The sequence below is a fragment of the Phaethon aethereus genome, assembly GCF_964289735.1.
Source record: "Phaethon aethereus genome assembly, chromosome: 20".
In the NCBI taxonomy this organism is placed as follows: Eukaryota; Metazoa; Chordata; class Aves; order Phaethontiformes; family Phaethontidae; genus Phaethon; species Phaethon aethereus.
In genome coordinates, this window is record NC_138596.1 from 5,775,657 (window position 1) to 5,796,835 (window position 21,179).

At 50.5% G+C, this 21,179-nt stretch overlaps 1 protein-coding gene across 1 annotated transcript in view; it reads left to right on the forward strand.

The window, feature by feature from the left end:
- Positions 1 to 21,179, forward strand: part of COL27A1 (collagen type XXVII alpha 1 chain) — a gene marked incomplete at its 5' end in the record, with an annotated part of 159,089 nt that overhangs the window by 112,270 nt on the left and 25,640 nt on the right. The window contains 9 exons of the mRNA XM_082009004.1: positions 1,272 to 1,325; positions 1,861 to 1,905; positions 2,075 to 2,119; positions 2,330 to 2,383; positions 3,174 to 3,227; positions 5,648 to 5,701; positions 7,328 to 7,381; positions 8,177 to 8,230; positions 9,708 to 9,815. Of these exons, the coding sequence (XP_081865130.1) occupies positions 1,272 to 1,325; positions 1,861 to 1,905; positions 2,075 to 2,119; positions 2,330 to 2,383; positions 3,174 to 3,227; positions 5,648 to 5,701; positions 7,328 to 7,381; positions 8,177 to 8,230; positions 9,708 to 9,815 (522 nt within the window). The remainder of the gene's footprint in view (positions 1 to 1,271; positions 1,326 to 1,860; positions 1,906 to 2,074; positions 2,120 to 2,329; positions 2,384 to 3,173; positions 3,228 to 5,647; positions 5,702 to 7,327; positions 7,382 to 8,176; positions 8,231 to 9,707; positions 9,816 to 21,179) is intronic.

The window sequence follows — 21,179 nt, forward strand, 5'->3', positions numbered from 1 at the left end:
GCATCCCGATTAAGCATGTTGGCTCCTGTTTTCTCTATTTCTGCATTGGCGTGCTCTCAGGATTCCTCTTACCACTACATTCTAGCACCACTCTGTGTTTTTATTTATTATTTATATTGCAGTAGCGCCTAAGAGTCCCAACTGAGCTCACGGCCTGATTATGAACATGATGTTAATAGAGTCTCTTGATATGCCCTTTTTTTCGTGGTTTTTTTTTTTCCCTGACCATGGCTCTGTTTATTCTCTGTCAGTGTGACACACTGGTTTCTGGGGTTCAGATGGTTGAGAGAGTTGCATGTTCAGCTGTTCTGAAATTAGCTTGAAAGCTAGGTCACATCCCCTCTTTGAGACCAGTGCTCTCCTCGCCTAGCACCCTCTGGAAGAACAAGGACACCCCTTCCACAAGGGTGCTCGAGCTGTACCATGAGCTGTTCGATTTTAGCTAATCATGGCCCGGGTCGCTGACTGCCTGGGCTCTCGTACGTGCCGTGAGCGTTTGCAGCGGTGTGCGTGTCCCCTGCGCCTCCCGAGGTCCTCGCGCCCGCCGCACGCACGCGCACACTCGGGAGCGGATCTGGGCGTAGGACCCGACACGCCAAAGCAGGCACAGCCGGCTGCGCTCCTCCCAGCACATGTATGCGTGAGCACCTGCCCGATCCTCCACAGCAGTCAGTTCTTTAAATAGCAGGTAACCAGAGCTGAAAGCGTAGCGTTCAGCTGCCAGCAAACATACCCTGCTCTTTGGGAGCAGTTTGGGGCCCAGCACAGCTGCGAAGGTACCGTATGGTGGGGGCTTGTGTGCCTCTCTATATATATTGTAGCTTTGTTGCCCCAACTGTGACCATGAGACAGTGTGGTATGCCAAGGGTTAAGGGCACGGACAGTTGGAGAAGCAGGGCTCCTGGGTGTTCTAGCCATCAATAAGGCTAGAAATGCAAGTCCGTGCATTGCAAAACCCTTGTCATGTAACCGTAGTCTGAAAATAAGGCTGTTCCTGGCCTGCGTTTCTCCTCTGGCTTTGGTTTGCAGTTGGTAGTTGGTTTAACAGGAATAAAAAGTATTTTGGTGCTGCGTGCTGGTAAACGGTGAGAAATGAAGCAACAAAACACAGAAGGGATCTTTTGAGTCCTGGACTCTGAGCTGCTGTGCTCAACCCAACCAGGTGTAGGTTGGCTTGGCCACGACTGATCTCATGGACTTTCCTGGTGACTGCTGTATTTTCCAGTGAGACTCTGTGTTCTTAGTTTTGCCTCTCTTTTGCCTTTTTCCAGGGTGCCAGAGGGCCTGATGGACCAGTAGGCGAGCCAGGGTCACGAGGTGTCAAGGTGAATGCCAGAGGGTGGCCAGGTTGGCCAAGGCTGCTCTTGCTGCGTTGTGAAATACCCTGGCCAGGATCAATGTCACATCCTCTTCCACAAACAGGGGATGTTCAGTTGCTCCATGAGGATCAGCCAGCAGCGATGAGTCTTTTGTGCAGCTGGAGTAAAATCTGTCCAACGTGGGCATCAGGGCCCTTGCTGCTGGGGTCTGGGGCCTTGAATGCTAAAATCATGGGGTCCCTCGCAGGAATGGGAGCAGCTTTAGCTGGCAGTGAGTGCGCTTGACTGTTACATCTGAACGTAGCACAGAAATCAGAGCAATTTAATGTGACTGGTAAAATATGACCTAAGGGAATACGTACCTGTTCTGATGTACTTCATGTTAATTAGGTCAAGACAGGAAAAAACACAGGGCAGGAGATGCCTGGTGCAAAGAGCCTGCCAGATACAAGAAATGCGAGAGTGGAGGGGCTGGGGCTGATGAGCATCGCCAATACAGTTTGTGCTTTTGCCAACATGTCTTTGTCTTTTTGCTTTGCAGGGCCGACCAGGGGAGCCGGGCAAGCTGGGGCCAGATGGGCTGCAGGTATGTCCTTTGTGAGAGCCAGGGCCTGCCGAACCTGGCATGGTGTCACACCACCACGGAGGTACCGCACGTGCACAGTGCCCAGGGATCTGCAGCTTCTCCTGGCCAAAGCGCCGCAGGTGCCTCGGCACATTCCCAGCTGTTAATTGCTGTAACTGTGTGTTCACAGGGGAAGATGGGGGAGACTGGGGAGACAGGAGCACGTGGCTTCCTGGTGAGTGTCCATCCCATATGCTTCCTTTCATAACCTCAGTTTCACGTAGGTCCATAAGTTTTGGGTCCTGGTCCAGGAGGAAGAACTTTCACAGTCTCTCACACTTACAGGACCACTTCTCCACTCCTTTTACTGGGGTGATTGAGGTACACGTTACTGCCAAGAGGCATGAAAGATTGGAGCTGACCTTGATGTTTTTAATTTTTCTAGGGTATCCAAGGACCTTCTGGACCTCCAGGAGCAAAAGGGGCTCCAGGCGACCCGGCAAGTGTCTTATCACTCTCTCTTCATCTGTCTTTCCTTCCAGACACACAGACACTTCATTTATTTCTCTCTCTGTCTCTTCCCCACCACTCATTCCCATTCCCAGCTTCCCTGTTCTTGCCAAGTCCAGCGTGGTCAGAGATGTGAAAGACTTGGCTAGAGTCTTATGAGGAAAGGCAAGGTCAGACATCTGGAAAGCAAACGGGGACCATGGATCAACCAGGGAGAGTGTAGGATACAGCCTGGGATGGATCTCAGAAAGGAAGGGAGAAAAGAAGGGCAAGGTTAGGTCTGGGGCAGGGTCAGATGTAACGGGAGGAGTTGGCCTGAGCTGGTAGGTAGAGCGGAAGGGAGACCAAGAGGGAGGCTGCTGGTGTCAGAATTGAGCTCACAGCTTTGAGGGAGACACTGAGAGGTGACAGGTGAAGACACAGACCTCAAGGAGGGCCAAAAGGACCACAGAAGCAAGAAGAGGGGTCATCTCCTGTGTCTGTGGCAACTGACCTGGACTCTGAAGGGAGAGGGTAAACCAGGCATTTTCGGGTTGCCAGCTGCAGCTCTTTTAGGTGGGAGCCATAAAGATGAAGGGCCTTCTGAGCTGTTTGGCTGTTAAAGTGCTTCAGCACACCCATTGCTGGCTTCTCCATCTCACTGGGCATCCCTTGCACGCTGTGGAGCTCCACTGTGATGTGGGAGGAGACTGGTGTTTTATCTTACAGGTCACGAAAGTGATGGCCCTTCAGAAGTGAAAACAGTTGTATGAAAAAAGCCTTGTGTCTCTGTTTTTCAGGGTCCACAAGGACCACAGGGGCCACCTGGGCCTTTGGGAGAAATTGGGCATAAGGTAGGTCTGATCTTTGCTCCTATTTGTTTTCCCCATGCATCAAGAGTGGCAGGACTGAGAGAGGAGTAAATGTGCAGAGGTATATTCTTCCACACCTGGGGACAAGAGCAGGAAGGATTTCCTTCAAGTCTGAAAATCAACTTCCAAAACAAAGAGTGCAAATCAGCAATTCGAGCATCATTTTCATCACAGCCCATAGACACCCAGTTGGTAGATGTACAGACCCATCTTCACAACAAAAGAAACATTTCAAAGCTGACCACGCTAACAAGCATGTCCCAGGCATGGGTCTAGGACCACACCAGGGACCACCTTTCTGCACCAGGGTGCACAGTTAGGGACCAAATACAGTAACGATTAAAACTGGTATTTTCTTTCCCCCTCACTGGTGCTATTGCCTGGATTGCCATGGCAGTCCCATCACAAGCCTCTGCAGCCAGTAGAGAAGCTCAGAGAAATGCCTTTGCTACTGACTGTGCTTTTGGGTTGCCGTTGCCATGAAGCAATGGCACAAACTCACCATAATCAAAGCAGCAGCAGCTGCCAAACAGTGCCCCGGTGGAGCGCAGGAGGTGCCTCCATGGTTTCCCCCTAACTCACCTGCAGTCTTGGCTTGATTTCACTCCCCTTGCACTATTATAGTCTTGGCTGTTCATACCACATGTGCCAGTTCCCTTGGGTAGCTCCTCTCCATACTTCCCGAGCTGTAATACAGATATGATGTTTCACTTGGTTGTGAAAACAGCAGCGAAGGTGCCTTTTAGTGTAGTCTACTGCGAAGCATATGAGTCACGAAAGTTTCCATTCTCATGGCTGCTAGACTGGATGGAGTGAGCTCTCAGCGTGGTAAACCACACTGGGGAGCTGGAACGCTGCTACCGAGCCACTCTGGATGTTGCCAACCAAGAAAGTACAGAGCTTTATTCAAATCTGTGACTCTTCCAGGAGCCTTTCTCTGCACTGGCACCTCTGGAGAAACCAAAGCAGGATTTTTGCTTTCATTGGAGCTTGAATTTTCTCCTTGCGTGACTTGTTCGTAAACCCAACATGTGCCCTGCTCCCTTCTCTGCTTGAATCCACTTCAGCAAGCCAGGAACTGGCTTTATTCCCTGGACAGCCAAGTGCTCCCTTGACTATGGGCTCTTTTTTCCTAACTGCAAAGAGAAGGGAGATTGTTGTCCAGAAAGCAAATATCATAAGTAAATAAACCACTCAAATCCTTTAAAGACATGCTTTGCTGTCCCATCTTTTGGCTTGTTTCACAGATTCTCATTTCCCATGCTTCCCAGAAGTAGTAGAAAAAGTACAAAGATTAAAGCTCCCAGTTGTTCTCTGTACCAAAGGTATCTAATGAACGTGACCCCGCTATCAGACGTGGCAGCTGGACACCGCGTAACAGTTTGCGAGGTCATTTCCTCATCTTCCCTCTTTCTGTCTTACTTTCCGCAGTTTTCCAGGTCAGGCACTCACTTTTGGCTCTCTGAGAGATGCCAAGCCCCTCTGCCAGGGTCTATGCGCATATGGATAGGGCCACGTTCTCTCATCTGCCGGCCGCTTTCGCTCAGCTAGGACAGCCTGGCAGCAGCCCTGGGCTGTGGGTTTCTGGTCCAAGCCCCGTCATTGGCATTAGGACGTTTGCTGGCCCGTTACAGCCAGAGAAAATGGGTGATGGATGTCAAAGCTAATCTAGCCAAAGTTTTTGCTGGAGGATTTGGTGTAACCTTGCTGTTCTTGGCTCCCTTTAGCTGTCCTGGAGCTGGCAGCACCATTGTGCCGCTGCCGCTCGGGAGCGTGGGACCAGTGGCTCAGCTCGAGCCTGTGTCACCTGCGGCAGCTGCTCCCGCAAAGGCAGAGCAATTCGCTGCGCCTGCAAACCCTGCGGCTGCACCAACGCTTAACCGTAACTAAAATGAGACTGGTGACGCCGAGAATGTGCTCGCACCGGCGGTGATGGAGAAGTGCGGTTGCAGGAAGCGGTGAGCAGGGACCAAGAGCACAGCTGAGCATTTTTGATATCCCCTGTACCAGCCAACCTGCCGGACCCTTGTGAAGGGCTTTCAGGTCTAATTCTGGAGCTTTTCCCTTCTCTCCTAACTAGTCCCAGTGCTGCTCCTTGGCATGGTTACTAATCTTAGAAAGCAGAGGCATTAGGAGGAGTTGGAGAGAGGTGCTTGGCAGAGGAGGCTGGGGGCTGCCGCAGGGCTGGGCAGAGGGGGGCAGAGCCCTCCCAGGGGCCAGGCACGAGGGGGTACTGGGCCTCTTTGATGCCGTGTACCCTGAGCCAGCTCCGGGGAGGTAACTACATTGCAACCAGGGCTCTGCTGTCCCAGGAGGGCTCTGCTAAAGGAATTATGCCTTTGATCTTGCTTTCTACTTGGTTACAATGGGTTTTTTCATTATCTTTTTTTTTTTTTCCCCAGGGACCGCCTGGCTCAATGGGACAACCTGGCCTTGCAGGTGAACCTGGCATGAAGGTAAGAAAAACCCTTAGTGCAAATTCTCTGTCAGACCAGGGAAATAATAGCAACTTGTGTTCCTGCAGGGCTTGCTAACATTGCAGGTTCACCCTCCAGCAGCCAAAGCAGACAGCGTATTCAAAAAAAGATAAAGTTTAAAAGATAAAATTAGGTTAACCTTAAGCCCTTGGTTACAAATTCCTGAGCCCCATCCCAAGGGGGAGGCTGTCAGTGCTGGGAAGACAAACTGTCCCAGGGGTCTTCTTCCTCGAGAGCCTTGGAAATGAAGCTCAACCCTTTTGCAGATCCAAAATCTGAGTGGAGAAGGGAGTCCTTGAGACCCAGAGATCCAGGCAGCTTCAAATTTGAAACAAGAAGAGTCTTAGGAAGGTCCCAAGCTTAAAAACACCCTCAGACAAGGTCCTGCCACAGTGTCCAAGCCTCAGCTCTATGGGGACTGAACTGCTCTAACGGTTATAGGGGAAGGGTGCTCTGCTCCACAGCCATGAATGCACCTTCTTGTCCACATGGAAAGGCCTATAAAAACCCTCTCTTTGTTTGAATAAGATCCCTGTGCTGAGCAGCTCAGAGGGGTTTTTATTTTATCCTAACCCCCTTCGTGCTTGGTTTGAAGGTTCGCTACCATGTGGAGAGCTTTTGAACAGGCTCTATGTGGGGATTAAACGCAATTTCCTCTTTGCTGTTCTTCGCTCCCCAGCCCCATCCTTTGCCATGTTTTCCTTGGCAAATCTTCTGACACTTCACTGGAGCTACTGTGTCTTTGGTGTCCTGATACTGCACGAGTATTTCAGCTCCCGTGCTCCTGGCTGCCCTCCTCGGGAGCAGGACACGATGATTTGCACAAGCATCCCTTTACCCGCTGTCAGTGCAACACATCCTTGCTGGGGCGTCAGAGAGTGGGAGTCCTGTGCTGCTGCTACCTCTGAAGCTGGGAGGTGCTGGGACAGACTGGGAGGTGCTGGGAGGTGCTCTGGGCAGTCATCGCTCACAGCCCGGTTTGCTGCAGGACGAGATGTATGGATAGGTCTTTTTCTCCTTCTGCCTCTGCATTTCCTGACCTCTTGCAAAGCAGTCAGCTTGGGTGGGCACACATGGGAGGTAGGTGCCCAATGGCCGTTGTACCCCCAGTGCAACCTCACAGCCTACTGCCAAGATCCATTTGTTTGCCAGCTCCAGGCACCTTCAGTTCATTTATTTTGGTGCCATGAAACATTCACGTTCTTCTCCACCCTCCTCAGCCATGCTGGGGCTCAAAGAGCTGTCAGCTTGCTGCTCCCTCGGTCCGGGTGTGTCTGCCGCAGCGCTGCATTGCAGCCAGCACTGCTGCTTTTCCTGCCAAAGGGCCATGCCAAGTGAATATCTTCTGGCTCTGCAGCTGCAGGCACCCCCCCTGGACCCCAGGACTCATCGCAACAGAGCCTGCAAGGTGTGCGCTGGCCCTCCGCGAGCAGAGGTGCTGGTGGTACCAACGTGTTCTTTGGACGCCCTTGCAAACTGAAGTGTAGGTGTTTGTGTGGGAGAAGGAAACAAAAAGTCAAAACGATGGATGCAATGGGAAGTGCTTCATGCTCACTCGCTGTCGGTAAACAGCTTGTTTCCATGTCTGTGGTTCCTTCTTTGTAGGGTGATCCTGGCCAGCTGGGAGTCCCTGGAGAGCAAGGCCTTGTTGGCCAAAGAGTAAGTATGGTCACCTTCTGGTAGGGCTGCTCTGCTGTACCAGTTCCCCAGGGGCTCTGTTCCCTGTGCACCTCCAGCCTGGGCAGACAGACCCTGCTCTGGGCGTCCCATAACCCTTACGGCCCTTGTTTCTTCTGTGGGTGGTGGAAACACCTTCCTCGCAGAGCTCGTCAGCTTGAGCTCACCAGCTTACGTGAGCCTCTCCAACGCTACAGCGCTGCTTTGCAAAGTGCTGTGACGACCTCGGGTGTGAACGGGGCAGTGTGGGAACAGACCCAGCCTGTTTCCCGGCCCAGCGCCGCCGGGAGGGTGCAGTCCGGCCGGGGCCGGGCGGTGCTGGAGCAGAAGGCGGGCATGAGGCAGGGAAACACTGGCTACACTATGCACAGGTGGGAGGGAGCCAGGGACGGGATGAATGCATGGATTGAAGCCGACGGTGGCTCTTGTCCCTTCTCAGGACTAAGGTCAGTTGTTGGAGCAGGATGGGGAAGCCCCAGGTTTGATGAATACAGACTGAGCCCCCTTTTCAACACAGGGAAAGAGGTCTTCCCGCAGGCCAGCAGCGGGGTCCATGGAGGAGAAGCTGTGGCTCAGAATAAAGCAAGAGACTGAACTCCTGCTCTTGCTCCAGGAAGAGCTTGTTCAGCATTAGGGTATGAGACAGGACACGTGTCGAAGTGCAGGGCTGGGCTCCCGTTGCTGCAGCCTGACTCGCTGCCACGAGTCAGCTGCTGAAAGCATGGGAAAAAAAGCATATTTGGGCACAGCCTTACGTCGCTTCCTTCTGTCTTGCAGGGAGAATCGGGGCTGGAAGGGGACAGCGGGCCACCCGGGCCAGACGGTGTCAAGGTAAACCTCACTCTCGTGGCGTGCTTCAGCTCCTGCACATCTCCGTGCACTCAGGCCCCTGTGGTTCCCAGGGGCAGGTTGAAGCCAAGGGAGTTATTGGGTCGTCTGAACAATAAGCCTCTGCCCTTAGGATTTTTTTTCTGCAAGCACACATAACGGACTCCTCCTGTTTCACTCCTCTACCCACATTTTTGGCATCTGATCAGATCTCCAAAAAGGTCAACTTCTTCAAAATCTAGTTTCCAACAATTTGTCTGTTTTATTTGAGTCTTTACAGATGAAATTTCCAACTAATCAGGAATTCCTGGGCCTGGCAGGGAAAATCAAGAATTGTCCATCACTCTCCCCTGCACCACTGACCAGAACATTGTTAGCAAGAAACCAGATCCCCTTCCTCTTGGCAAAGCCCCAGGTGCACACTCAGGGCTTGCACTGTGCTCTTTATCTAGCTGCTGTGAGTTTGCTACCTTCCCCTTGGAACAGGACTGTGATTCCTGCCCCTGCACAGCCGGCTTTTCCAAACAGGCCAACAATTTTGTTCCATGGAAAGAAAAAGCTGCTGGTCCCACAACAATGCAGTTTATTGCTTCGTTCTAGTTAAGCTATTTGCCATGTGTGTCTACTTCTGCTTATCTCTGAACATTGGACCAAAAGACCCCTCCTTAAAGACAGTCAAGACTTCTGTGTTCTCTTGCCACTGCTAACCATCCCCAAGAGTTCTTGAACCAAACTAGATCTTGTCAACCTGAACGTATGTCTGGATGGTGGAAGAGTCACTGCTCGCTGCAGGAGCATTTGTTTAACCAGAAGAGACGTTGCTGTGCTCTCACCAACGCAGGTGCAAGTGGAAAACGACTCTGTCAAGGCTGGTTGGTTGTACAAGTGTAGGTGCTGCTGTCAGTACAGAATTGGCCTTTTTGATTGTCTCCATAAAATTTTGTGCCATCAATTATAAGAACAGTGATTTGACATGACACCTACTGCTTGGACCACAAATCCTTCACAGGGGCAAGACGACACTGTTCCACAGTGTTTATTCAAGCCCTGGGCTGCTTCCCGTTTGGCAGCAAGAGCGAAGCAGCCACTCCAGACAAACACGTCCTATTAAAAACCTTTCAGCATCCCAAGCTCAGGGCTTCTGGGTGAGGCAAGGGAGACTTTCAGATCTTGTCTCATTCATGTGGGACGTTCAGGCCATATTGCAGGAGAAGCAAAGGGGTTCAGATTACCCTGTGTAATGGGGGAGTTCCTCTCCTCCAGCCAAGAGATTTTAAAAAAAGGAAAACTGTTTTTGCTCATTTTTTAAATGTCAAGTGTATTATGACTCATCCTCATTCATCCTTTTGCTTGCAGGCTCTCTTCCCCCCAGACTCCTGAAATATTAATTATTTGGTGGGTTTTTTCCTTGCAAGAGCCATGTACAGCGACCCATGTGTTGTGTGGGTATGAAAAGCTCCCACCCTCCTCTCTTCCACAGGGAGACAAAGGAGAGCAAGGCCTGGAAGGAGAGAAAGGAGAAAAAGGCAACGAAGGGCTGAAGGGAAAAGAAGGGCCTCCTGGATATCCCGGCATCACAGGTGTCCGAGTGAGTCTGCGAAACCAGCCTGCTTGCCCCCGTAGCCAATCCGTGGGTTCCCGGTAGCAATTTGTGCTCTCCTCTCCGAGCTGCGTGGGCAGCCGTGCGCGTACCTCAGGTGGCCGGGGCATGGGCATGGGCCCGCCACAGCTCCCGCGCTCTCCGTAGGGCCACCTGCACTCTGGGTTCCAAATTAGCGGTTGCATCTTGCCCCGAAAGGATCGGCAGAGCGCTGTGTGCTCTTGTCCAAATCCCTGCATCCAAGAAGATGACTTTAACCTTCCCGATGGCCGCGGGGGAGCCCAGAGGCGCGGTGGGTGCTCCCCAGCGCAGGCATCGGCGCACAGCTGGCACACGCCGAGCTGGGGGCTGCAGAAGGCAAACAGGCTCGTCTGAAGAGACGAGGTCCTTTTGCAACAAGAGGACAAAAGAAAGTTTGCTGTCTTGTGTCTGGGAGGCTGGATTGCATTTAAACCCTAGCAAGAAATAAATAGGCTTTTTCTTTTCTTTTTTTTTTTTTTTTACAAGGACAGTATTTACTGTAGACATTAATACTACTGTAACGGGACGTGCCATGTTGCAGCAAAACACCTGGGGCGGATTGAGAGGGAGATGCAGGCAGGGAACGCTGCTTGGGGCGGGAGGTCATCTGAGGTGTGTGACCTGTTGCAAATGTTGTTGTAAAGTATGTTATTTTTGCAAAAATACTACATCCAGGAGATGGTTTGGTCTTTTAAGCAGGACACAAACTTGAGATGTGGATCGCTTCTGTGGTTTGCCACAGACTTTGTGTAGGCTTTGGGACACTCTGCCCTTCTATTGCGTCTGTAAAATGGACCACCTCGCAGGGCATTAGAGAGGGATGTACAGAGGACTGCGAGGAGCTGAGTTTCTGCTGGCTCTCACAGCTGGCCTTGACCTGGAGTTTGGAAATGGCCACCCTTTGCCTTCTTTCACTTCTGTTTGATGATTACCTGCTTCCTTCTGGATTTTCCTAAGGTTTCCCCCTTAAATATAGAAAACAAATAGAAGAAATTAGCAGGTAATTATTCCTGTTTCCTCAATACCCTAGACATGTCTGGCTCTCTTGGAGGTCTGATCTCAGTGCCATAAAAAGAAAAAATGTGGTTCTGGCTCTGAGATGAGAGCTGCGGGGCCAGAGGAGTCGGGCAGGGTCTGGCCTGGGGCTCCTTTGGTGGCCAGATGGAGGATGGCCCTGCCCAGTGCCCCCGTGGGCCGCCCTGCGAGGCACGTCAGGCTCTTCTGCTTGCAACGTGGAGTTCATCAGCTCAACGACATGATTTACCCTTTGTAATTATTGTTGCGGATCAGAGTTGTCGGAAGCGCGGACTCGCAAAGCTCTTTCTGTGAAGCGGTAGCCGAGTCGAGTCCGATGCCGCCAGCCTGGCTGGAGCGGCCGTGCTCGCCCGTAGCACAAGTCTTGCTCTCGAGCAGCTGGAGAACACACTGGCTCCCGCCCCACACGTCTCCGGGAGGCATGCGCTGCGCCCCGGCGCGTCACGGGGAACGAGTAGCCCAAGTTTGACCAAGTTTGATGGCAGCTCCGAAATCCCTGCCCGGGCTGGGTGGGAGGCAGCAGGGCAGCAGGAACCGCTGATGGACGCCCGCTGTCAAAGCATGTTGTTTTTTCCTTTGGTGACATTGTGGCTGGCTAAAAGGAGGGCAGAGAGAAGGGTGTGAGGGGATGGAAGCAGCAAAGGGGCTGGATTTGTGTTATTTTTGGGCCGAGGTTGGGATTTGAGCACTGACTTGACTAGAAAGTGGAAACATTGGCTTAATACTGCGGTGCAGCACCATAAATGTGCAGAATAAGGCTGTAGGCTTGCCCCAAATAAGGCCACCCGTGGCCACAGCCCCCTGCACCCACAGGCAGCTCTTTGCAGGATTGGGGCCGCACCACGGGCAAGGGCTGGTCCCCGGAATCCCAGCTCCCTCCCGGCTGCAGGCTGGCACGGCTGGACATCCACCCTCAGCACCCGGCCCTCCGTGTGCTGTACTTCTGGCTGGTTCACGTGTTTATATTGTGCATGTTTTAAGAACCAATAAAAATACTAAAATCATGCAAAAGCCATATTAAGTTATAAAGTATAAAATATAGATTCTCTCAGACTCTGTCCCTGCTGTTTGCCAGCATGTCCCTGGGAACACGATGCCGTTTTCTGTTTTATTTAAAAAAAAAGAGTCAATAGAGCCAAGATTCCTGCTCATAATCGCTCCCTTTTGGTTTTTTTACTGCAGAGTGCTGTATTTCCATCTACTATTTTAATATGCTGCTTTGTATATCCTATGTTTAAACTCAAGCAGACTTTCAGAGACCCGCATAGGCTCCAGATAGCGCTGCCTCCTCTGCCAGAAGCCTGGCCGTTACCTAATATATAGGCGGGTGTTCCTGTACTCACTGAGGTAATTTAAAGGTGGAAGTCCTCTGACAGAAGTACAAATAATTTCTCGCTTCCCATTTTTTCTCTGAGACTTTTATCCTACCTTCCAATGGAGAAAATGTACAAATATTAGTGGGATCTTCCTTAGATTTCTGACAAGATAAAGTTTACACATCAGCGATGCAAACCACTAGAGATAACTGCAACCTCGTCCTTCTCCGGTGAGGATTGGAAGCTGGAATATCGAGTCAACCCATCCTCTGCGAGACATGCCAAAAAGCCACCGCAGGCACAGCACAGACCATCACATCATGTACGATGGCCAGAGGTTTTGAAGGCTGCTGGACAAAGATAAAAATCTTGTCAGGGGAAAAATCCTGAAAGTTTTTTCACCCAAGGGCAAATGCAAAGGTTGCACGGTGCCAAACTCCTGCCCAGGGTTTGCCGGGTGGCATGGCCATCGCCGGGGGAAGGTGCGGAGGCACTTTTACTGCAGGGAGGAGGCACACTGGGCTTGGGTGTGCTGCAGATCCTGTGTGTTTACACATTATGTATGTTGCATATGGTTTTAATACATCTGATGTGATAGCGTTATGCTGTCCAATACTCAGTTTAGATGGTTTTAAAGGGAACTTCATCTTTAGCTATTGCACCTTCACTTGGTCTCTCTTGGCGTGACACCCAGGAGTCATCTGTGCTCCACTGCCTTCCTGCCTGATTCCACTGTCTTTTCGCTGGGCTAGAGGTGTTTGCTTCTGCTCCAATACTGTTGAGCTGCCCTGCTCATATACCAAGGGGGCAGGGGAGATGTTGATGCTTCTGTGCCATTAGTGGGAGACACATATACAAGGATCTGTCTAGTTACCTGTGCCAACAAACTGACCTTTCATCTGAGAGTGTGTAGCTCATCTTCTGCTTCTTGGAAGAAATTCATACGAGCTCAAGGAAGCTGATGCTCAACTGCAGTCGTGGACATAGAGACGAGCTTCTCCTACGCTTTGGCTTGGCCCTGTGTTGCCCTCTGCCCCAGCGCTAGAGGGGACCCACAGAGATGTGCCCTCCACGAAGAGCGACAGCCTCTGGAAAAACCCTTTTCATCACAAGTCCCTGCAGCTACACCACTTCTTGGAGATTTTCTCTTAATACCAAGGACATGTTTAGTCTTAATCTTTATTTTGCTTACGTCTAAAGGAACACGACACTTCACTATCAAGTGTCCTCTTGACAAATGTAGGAAATGAGGCGCCTGATTGCTCTGAAATGATCTGGCTTTATTGCTGGTACATTTTCAGCTCATTTTGCACATTCTGGCCCGGGGCAAAGGCCCGGCGCTGGCAGCACCTCGTGTAGCCGCAGAGCAGGTAGAAGCTGGGGAACTTGGCAGGGCACGTACAAGCTTGCACACGACGTGGCAATGGGCCAGCGCAAGGTAGGGAAAGAGATTAGCACAGACTTCTCTTCGGTCTGCACAGACGTAGAGCTCCCTGGGAGATGGCAGGTGAAGGGACGTGCTGGAGCACCTTCACAGGTGCTAAAGCTGGAGGGAATGTACAGAGTCCGTGCTCCATTCTGGGTCACGCAGAAGAGAGATGTTCACCTGGCAATCAATCCCTATAGCAGGGACAAGTCTGGCTTTACTGAGCAAGGTTTTATTTTCCAGAAAGCCATCCCGACGCTGATACAACATTGCCGACTGAGCACAACCAAACTTCCCTCGGTGCTCAAGAAACATTTTGCAAAGATCGTTAGCTTTAACTTGGCTCAGCCATTTCCAGTATTAACATCTCTGAAAACCGGTTTCCACTGTGGTTTTAAAGCTCAAACAAAAGCAGCAGGGAGGCCCCAGCCGAGTCTCCAGGGGTAGTTTGTACATGTTTCAAAGCCAGTGGATTTCAGCAAACAAACCTGGCAACTGAGATGGTCCATGAGTCTCACAGCTGTGGCTGGCAGGACGTGAGGCAGCTGGAGCGGAGATACACAAGTATCCTCTATCTTTTGGTCACTTTGTCCAAGTTCACACTGCTCCATTCAATTCCAGTTCCTGCTCAGCAGAGGGATGGGCCAGTTGTCCCTCTGGTCATAAGAGAAACCAGAGCACCTGAAACACTAACACACAGCTGAATGCAAGATCCACTTGAGATTTCAAAAATCACATCAGGGATTTGCAACTTTCCTGAGCTGCTGTCTCACACATTATCTCCTCCCAGTGGTTTCCATCTTCCTCTAATACAAACTTGTTGCCTTCGCTTGATCTTGACTCTCTTTTGGACTTGGCCATTTGAGCTCTAGTTGGCTTGTTTGAGCAGTGAGCAGCTGATAATCTCTTCCCTTGGCAGAGCAGCAAGGACTGTTTGGGCATCTCTGTTCAGAGAGACTGGCTGGAGATGCAGATCCTGGTGTCAACAGTGCAGGAGCAGGAGGCTGGAGACCCAGACTTCCCATACAGGCAAGGCAGGATGAGGATATGCGTCTGCGCCTTGTGGAGAGACCGGAAGATACAATAGCCCGTCGAACCCTGGCAAGGCATCCGTCAGCAATGCAACTATCACGGTGTAATTTGCCAAAGTAAAAAGCTAATTTATCTGCCAACTTGTCATTGTATGAGGGGATAGTGCCACGGAGCCTGAAATAGCCGAACGACATTGTTGGAGAGGAGTGTACGTTTAGAGGATCCGGCTGCCAGTCGATCCTGCTCCTCGCAACAGAGGATAAGAGTCAAGGGTTGAAGGCACTGGTATGCACCCAGCAACCTGGACACAGGCAAGTGGTCCCTGAGACTAATCCCCCCCGAAAGCGCTCCTTGCCGCTGCTGCTCCTCTCCACCTACAGAAAGTACAGCATTTCAGCCCTTCCCTTGGCGGACGACTGATCTGCCGGTGGCTGTGCGAGCGGCCCGGGCCAGTTGGCAGGAGGAAGGTGGTGGGTTTCCAGCTGCTCTCCGTAGCTGCGAACTGTGGTTTTCGTAATGCGCTGGTTGTCATACAAGGCAGACATCTGATAGCGAGGTTTTTACAGTTCCAGGAAAGCAATTGGAGAGCCTGTAGGTAATGAAATACAACATGCTCTGAAACAAGAAAATCCCTCGTTGTTCAGCAAAACTGGGAGCCCAGTTCTTTTCTTTTTCCACTTCCTTTTTAACCTGAAATCCTATCTGCAGTGTCATTCAAGCCACGTCAGGACTCGGAAAGCTTTGAGCCAGACGCTCCAATGGTATAAATCGCCATAAACAATTACATCAGAGAAGATCTGGCTGCATGTGCCGGCCCTGCTGCATGGTGCAGATGTGCACCAGCAGACCAAAAGAGCTCTCAGGGCTGGTAAACCCCTTTGCTCTTATGCGACAAGGTCAAAAGTCCTTTTGTTTGTTCTCCAAGAGGTTAGAGTGATGGAGCTGGGCTGGGGTGGAGATCTGAGAAGGTTTTTCGAGGGAACTCACAGTGCTTTGTAAAGGATAAAGCTGCTATCCAGCCCAGCACAGAGCACTGAGTGAACTCGTGGCTCTTGGCTCCAACGCTGTGGTCTCAGCCACGTCGCTCCCCGCAGGGGCAGCAACTCCACACGCAGCATTAGATGGTGTCCCAAGGACAGCATCCTTCCCATCATGTTCTTGTTTCTCCATCATCTACAGGCTACAATCCTGAAGTGGAAGGAGGACTTTCTGGCCGGGATGGACCTTCTGCTCTGAGCTAGCAGAGTTGCTCCAGAAACAGCATGCTGTGGTCACAGCTGAGATGGGGCTGGTTTCTGGGCTCTGTAATGCCAGGGTGGAGCAGGAGCTTATTCTCATCCGACACACTGCTCTATTACAAAGTTGTCCAAACATCACTTACAGCAGAATTTGTCCCAGAGTGGTTTTTTGCTCTTTGTTCTTTTCTGTTTCCTGCCACTGAAAACATGATTCAAAGATTTTCTGCAACAAAGCGCCTCGTTCTGCTGCCGCTGAATCCAGCCATTCACTCCCAACACATGAGCTCAGCACCAGCTGGCAACGCCACATCAGTTACATGGCACTCAGCTCCCTGAAAACGCTGAGGCTGCCGAAGGACAATCCTGGAGTCACTTCTGGTTTGAATCTCTGCTGTCCATGCAGGAGTCTCTGCTTTTTTTGATAATGTGCTGAGCTGTTTTTTCCTGGAAAAGCTGTATTTCTTGCCCTGGTCCACGGGCTGTCTGTGGAGTTCTTACTTGAAAGAAGTTTCTTAAAATCCCTCAACTGGAGGGCGTGGGGTTACCCTCCAACTGAGCAACGGAAGGAATGGAGAATAATGGGCTCGGTGTGCAGGGGAGAGCTGTGACCGCTGCGGCAGTGTGTCAGTGGTAACTGTGCTCCACACACCCTTAACCTAGTATTGTTACTCCTACTCTTGCCCTTGAATAAGGCATTAGCTGTAGAGGAACAAAGAAGTGAAGTGACTTGCCTGGGGTCATGCAGGACGTCGGTTGGTGGCAGTGGCAGAGGGGGGACATGGAGCTCCCCAGCCCCGCTCCCGCGCCCTGTGCAGTGGCCACGTACAGGCTGTATCGGCCCACAGGCCAGACACATCTCGGGAGATGCTTCCCGAGATGGCCGTCCTTGTCAAAGGGCGTGGGCTGAGCATCTCCTGGGCTTGTGCATGATCCACATCCCGAGCCACAGCTACCCCTTCCACCCGGGAGGAGGGGACACAACAGGACATACTTTCCTGCCCTGCAGCCTGTCCCTTCCAGTAGCTGCTACATCAGTAGGGCCAGTCCCTACAGCTGACGGTGCCTGCACTTGGCCATGGTGCGTCATTGTGTAACAGCCTTGGAGTATCTTACTCGTGTGGACAAATATCCAGCAAAGCCATAAGCAGGTATTTGCCTTGCATCAAAAATCAAAGGGGACTAAAGTTGCTCAGGAATGTAGTCAAACGTGCTTAAGCTCTTTGCTTTGAATAGGGCCAGAGCAAGGGTCAGGGCGAGTGCCTCGGCATAGCTGGAGCCCACAGGTCTCTCTCCTTCCTCTTCTAGAAGCAATGTTGTCATCCCGGGGCAACCTTGCCCTTAGCTGCAACCAGCTTCTCCTTTTGCTTTAATAATCAGTGCATCGCTGACGGCACCAGGTCCAGCCTCTTCTGTGGAAGTCTAAACATCCCGTTTTATGGAGACGTACATGCTGGATTTTGTGGTTTGGGTGGTTTTATTGTGGGGGTGTTTTTTTCCCTTTGTCTGCTATTCTGGTATCTGTGACTCAGTCCACCAAATCCATTGAAACCTTTGGAGTGGACCAGGGTTGCCTGTGAGCCCTGGGAATCCTGCCGGGAATCACAGAGCTCTCCCAATCCCTGGGGAACCGCTGCTCGCAGCGACCGAGGTTGCTCCCCTGCAGCCAAGGGGCCGCTCACCCTCGCAGCGAGGCAGCCAGCTCTGCCGGGTCTCTCCGCTGCTCGGGAAGGCAGGCTGAGCCCAGCTGGTCTTCGTTTAGAGTTAATAGGAGTCGAAATGAGCCAGAATTTGAAATAAATCCCATTGACTTGGCACAGATTCTTTCCTGACTCAGACGAAGGAGACGCACTTTTTGTGCAGTTACTCCAAGATTCCCCTCCTTATTGCAAGAGAGGATTTCATTCCCCTCCTCTTCCACAACCCCCGGGCATCTGTGTCCTTCAAAAGGAAGGCATTAACCCTTAGTGTTGAAGGGAGGGAAAAAAGAGCACAAGTAGTGCTCGTTAGTGTAAAACGGAGTGATACTGCCCAAGTGCTCCCTCTGCTCCTTTCTTCCCAGCTGTCAACTTCCAACACTGCCTAATTCTTTGGAGCGTTTTGGTGTCATCGTGTATGAAAGCTTCACAGCTCAGTGGGGGTGAGGGCTTGCACTTTTCCTGCAATTCACACCCACCCGTCAAGCCTTTTGGTGGCACTTTTGTCTCCTGTGCTTCCTTAGAGATGAGGAAATAGAGGCAAAAAGGAGGGAAAAAGGGGGTTTTCCCAGAAACAATAAATTAGTGGCAGTTCAGGGCTATCAGACCAAACCAGACCAGCTCAGAGCACACAGCACTGCTCTGTACGTGATTCTCTTTGCTGCCTTACGCTGTGACTGCTTAGAAAAACTAAGTTAAATAGACATCCTCATCCACAAAACCAAAGGCAGCGTATTTCAGAGCAACGTCTGCAAGTAGATAAAAATTTGCAGCAACGCAGAGAGTTTGGGCTACAAGATTTTGGGTTGGATTCCACATGGAACTCAGCTGAAAGGAAAGTCATAGTGACGCTAGCTGTAGTCTTTCCATCCAAGATTTTTTATAGGATTTCCCCATCTCGCTTTTTTCTTTGAATTCACCCAGCCAGCCCTACCTGCACTCACCACTCAGGTTTCCACAAGCAGGCCAAGAGCCCGCTACTTCCCAGTGATCCCAGTGAAGCCCTCTGAACCTCACAGTACAATCAGGTCTTTCTTCTCAAGAACAGTTGAGTCTTTCTTCTTTCCCCATACTCATTCAGGAGCTGCTGCCCTGTCTCCTCCCCTTCCAAACTACTGCTCGGCAGAGTGATTATGAAATGTGTTTCTTATAAATCTGAAACATTTATGTCTTCAAATGCCCAGCCCCAATAATCCCACTAATTTCCTGAGTGCTTGTGAACCATCCTCCACGGGGGGAGGCTTCTCTCGATCAAAGTTTATTAAGTAGAGGTTCTCATATGGAGAGGTTGCTGAGCAGTAGGAAATGATATGGGGCTTTTTCATTTCCCTTTAAATAAGCTCGCTGGCTGGGCCCTGAACAATATGGCCATGGTCATCCTATGCTTCATGCTTCCTACTTTTATCACTGCTTTAGCTTTTTTGCCCATTCTACATCCTGTGCCGCAAACTATCACTTTTTTTTTCCCCATCGCCATTGGCACTTTCTTTTCTTTACTCAGTAGCTGCATTCTGGTTCTTCTATTTCTTCCTGCCTCATTTTTGGTAGGGAGGAATGACCTTCACTCAATAACACCCAAAAAAAAAATATGAAAAATATGCTTCAGCTTCACAACAGTCCTGAGTAATCCTCAACCGGCCTGAGACAGGCTTTGGGAAGCTCTCTCGTCCGTACTGTGCCCTCGGAGAGCTTCTCTCCTGTGCCATGCTGTCCGTCTGCAAGCAAAGCCGAAACATGTCTATGTTGTGAAGTGCCAAGAGCCACAGTTCCCCTTGAGTCAAACCAGGACGGTGAGTCACGTCTCGGTAACCGCTTCCCCAGATCTGCTGCACGTAGCAGAGCATCACTGAATGTGGGGGAAGTTTGGGTCTGGATTTTAACACTGTTTGTCGTTTGGCTCCATTTGGGGCATATCTCTCTGCAGTTCATTCAACTTCCTTATTTTGTTTTTCTGGATGCTGTTGTCGTAACATAGATTTCAACTGTTGGTGTCTTGAGAATTTAAAGCCGGGCTGCTCATCTATTTGCTCCCAATAAACGTCGCTGCTGTGCTGTGCAAGCGACCTGACTTTGCTGCCAAGGCCATCAGCGGCTGAAAGCCTCTTTTTTCCTTAAAAATTAGTCAATTTGCATTGGAAAATAAACCATCCAGCTTTTCCTTTAGGGGGAATATCTAAGGCCATACTAAAAAAACTCATAAAATTGAAGCTGCCTTACTGAAGCTGCCAATGAAATTTTAAACATGCTAGACCTAAGATGACTTTGAAGGCATGTGACTTTTTGTAAAACTGCTGCTTTCCACTGTCCTTGGTCACAACTACTGTCATCTTCTGGAGGTACTGATATGCTTCTCTAGTGAAGAGTGCAGTATATAAAGAGAAATCACCATTTAAAAATAATCCTGCTCACAGAAGAAGCTTGGAAAGAAGATTTGTTTTCTCAGCAAACCAGTAACCCAAAGCATACAACACAAAATGTGTACAAACCCCGAGAATAAAAGCATCAAGTGTTTAATGCCTTGGCACACTAACCCAATTGATTTGAATCCAGCAAAAAGAACTTGGAATTAATTATTCTTATGTATAGGCTTTTGTACCTTTTCTGCCCCTCATTGCTGTCTCTGGTAAAGAGAGTAGAAACCCTAGGAACTTCACACAGCGGTGAAAGAGGTACCAAAAGATGCTACATTCCTGATGTACTTTGGAGATCCTGGATAAAGTTACAATCTTATTGAATTTTATTTTTATCCTTTTCCCCCCGCTCCCTCTTCTGGCCCTGTTTTTCCATCCCTGGACCGATGAGTCAGAAGAATGGAGAGAAAAAGGATCTGACCTCTTTTGAAGGCTACCAAAGTTGTTGCTGGGCTTGTTGTTGCCTGTATAACGTGTGGCATGTGACAGTGTGGTGATCTCAGGGAACTGTGCAAACCACTGCGTATGTGCCCTGTGAACATCTGGGATTGCAACAAACAGCAACCACATCTGGAACATCGCAAGTAGAGATATCACATATCTGGGAACCCCAGACAAGTGTTGAACTGCCTCTAAATTCATCTGGGCAAAATTCCTGCGCAGTTGGAGAAAGCAGATCCAGGAAAATCAGACATATGGTAGGCTCCCCGCTCACCAGCAGAGCTCTGCTGGCCAAAGTCCTAGAAAGCATGCTGGTAGAGCACAGAAATATCCTTTGCTGATAGAGCTTACTCCGTTCGAGGAGGTGACTCAGGCTGCAAGATCCAAGCCATGTCTCTGCTGACGGTGTCACCCGCACGGTCTGACCTGTTTATTTATACCGGCAAAGTTTTAACCAGCAGACAAGAGCTAAGAACAGTGAGGGAGGCTCAAAGGAAGATCTCCGTGGTTTGCTGCAGGCAACAGCTGGTCTCACTATCAGACAAGAGTTGGACACTGCCAATTGTTTTTTACCCAGCAATGAAGAAGGAGCCGCACCCCAGCTGGAGGACCAAGGAGAGCCTTGTGGAGTAGATGAACATCCCTTCTCAATGAGGCCAATGCATCATAAGGGGAAAAGCTGGTACAGGGAGCCTATATCTGTGTTCAGACTCCACCAAAAGGGAAGGACAAGCTGAA